We start from the raw sequence: 1,210 nt of genomic DNA on the forward strand, positions 1-1,210 counted from the left end.
TCGTTGACTGTTTCTTTTGCTGTGCAAAAGCTTTTTATCTTGATGAAGTTAATAGTTAATTTTTGCTTTTGTTTCTCTTGCCTTCATAGATGTATCTTGCAAGAAGTTACTGTGGCCAAGTTCAAAAAGGGTGTTGCCTGTGTTCTCCTCTAGGATTTTGATGGAATCTTGAAGAGACTCAACTTAGACCTAAGGACACCTCCAGCCTGAAAACGTTCCTAATCTGGGAAGGGAAACAGGCATTCAGATCCAGGAAATAGAGAGATCCCCCCTGGCATAACAAAACACTTCCACATGTTGAATGGTTTTATCCTTCCTGCTAAGAGCAATGGCTTCTTCATTTTCAAGAATCTGCTCTTGCCATGTTGGGCCTTCATTCACAATGTCACTATTTTCCTGGTATTCCTTTAGCCAGGATAGTATTCCTGAAAAGCTAAAACTGGCCCAGTTTCCTCCATAGTAGCTTCTTGAATCAACATGCAGAACCCTCTGGCCACTTCTTGAACATGCAGCTGCAATGATGGACTCAGGCAAACCCGTCCCTATTACGATCACATCAAACTCTGAAGGGAGATTATCCGCCATCTTGAAAGGAAACGTGTCATGTCCCCTAGCATCAATTTTAACACATGGGAACTCAATAAGTACCCAATGCATTAAAATTTGAACCAATATAATGTATCATGAATTATATTTAGAAATTCCCAGTAACCATTTTATGGAACAGCCCCCACACATTTTCCTAAGCATCAACTCTTTTTTACTTTGTCTCATGTTGAATACAGAATCTCCTTTAAATGAGGATTAGCTGCAAAGGGTTGGCTGCTCTCTTTTTGTGAATTGTACATGCAGTCATCTTTGAGAATAGCCTGACTGCTTGGAGACTTTCTGCGTGTGATTTCTGAATCTCCATGTTGAACTTAAACCTACTTATCGTTGCTCTGTGCCTAAGGGGAAGAGAGGACATCTGGCCATCAGCCTCCACGTAATTAGCTCTCATATTAGAAGATTAGAAGGTTGAGCCTTTGCCTTCTGCTTATGTCAACCCATTAAAATCCACTCTATGTCTTCTTATCACAAAATTTTTAAAACGGCTAAGAACAAATTCTTCTTCCTATGGTGGTTTGATATACATAATAATGGGAGTAAGTGGTTAAGAATCAGGAAAGATCAGACCACAGAGGATTTTCTTTTATAGCTAAGCATAAAT

At 39.6% G+C, this 1,210-nt stretch overlaps 1 protein-coding gene across 1 annotated transcript; it reads right to left on the reverse strand.

Moving 5' to 3' along the window:
• Positions 1–261: 261 nt before the first annotated feature.
• Positions 262–586, reverse strand: LOC129508361 (rab proteins geranylgeranyltransferase component A 1-like; the record flags this gene model as incomplete). Its single annotated transcript, XM_055323335.1, has 1 exon — positions 262–586. A coding segment is annotated over exon 1 (324 nt), but the record flags the coding sequence as incomplete, so codon positions are not given.
• Between the last annotated feature and the right edge of the window lie 624 nt (positions 587–1,210).

Source organism: Nyctereutes procyonoides, unplaced genomic scaffold (genome assembly GCF_905146905.1).
Source record: "Nyctereutes procyonoides isolate TBG_1078 unplaced genomic scaffold, NYPRO_anot_genome, whole genome shotgun sequence".
Lineage (NCBI taxonomy): Eukaryota > Metazoa > Chordata > Mammalia > Carnivora > Canidae > Nyctereutes > Nyctereutes procyonoides.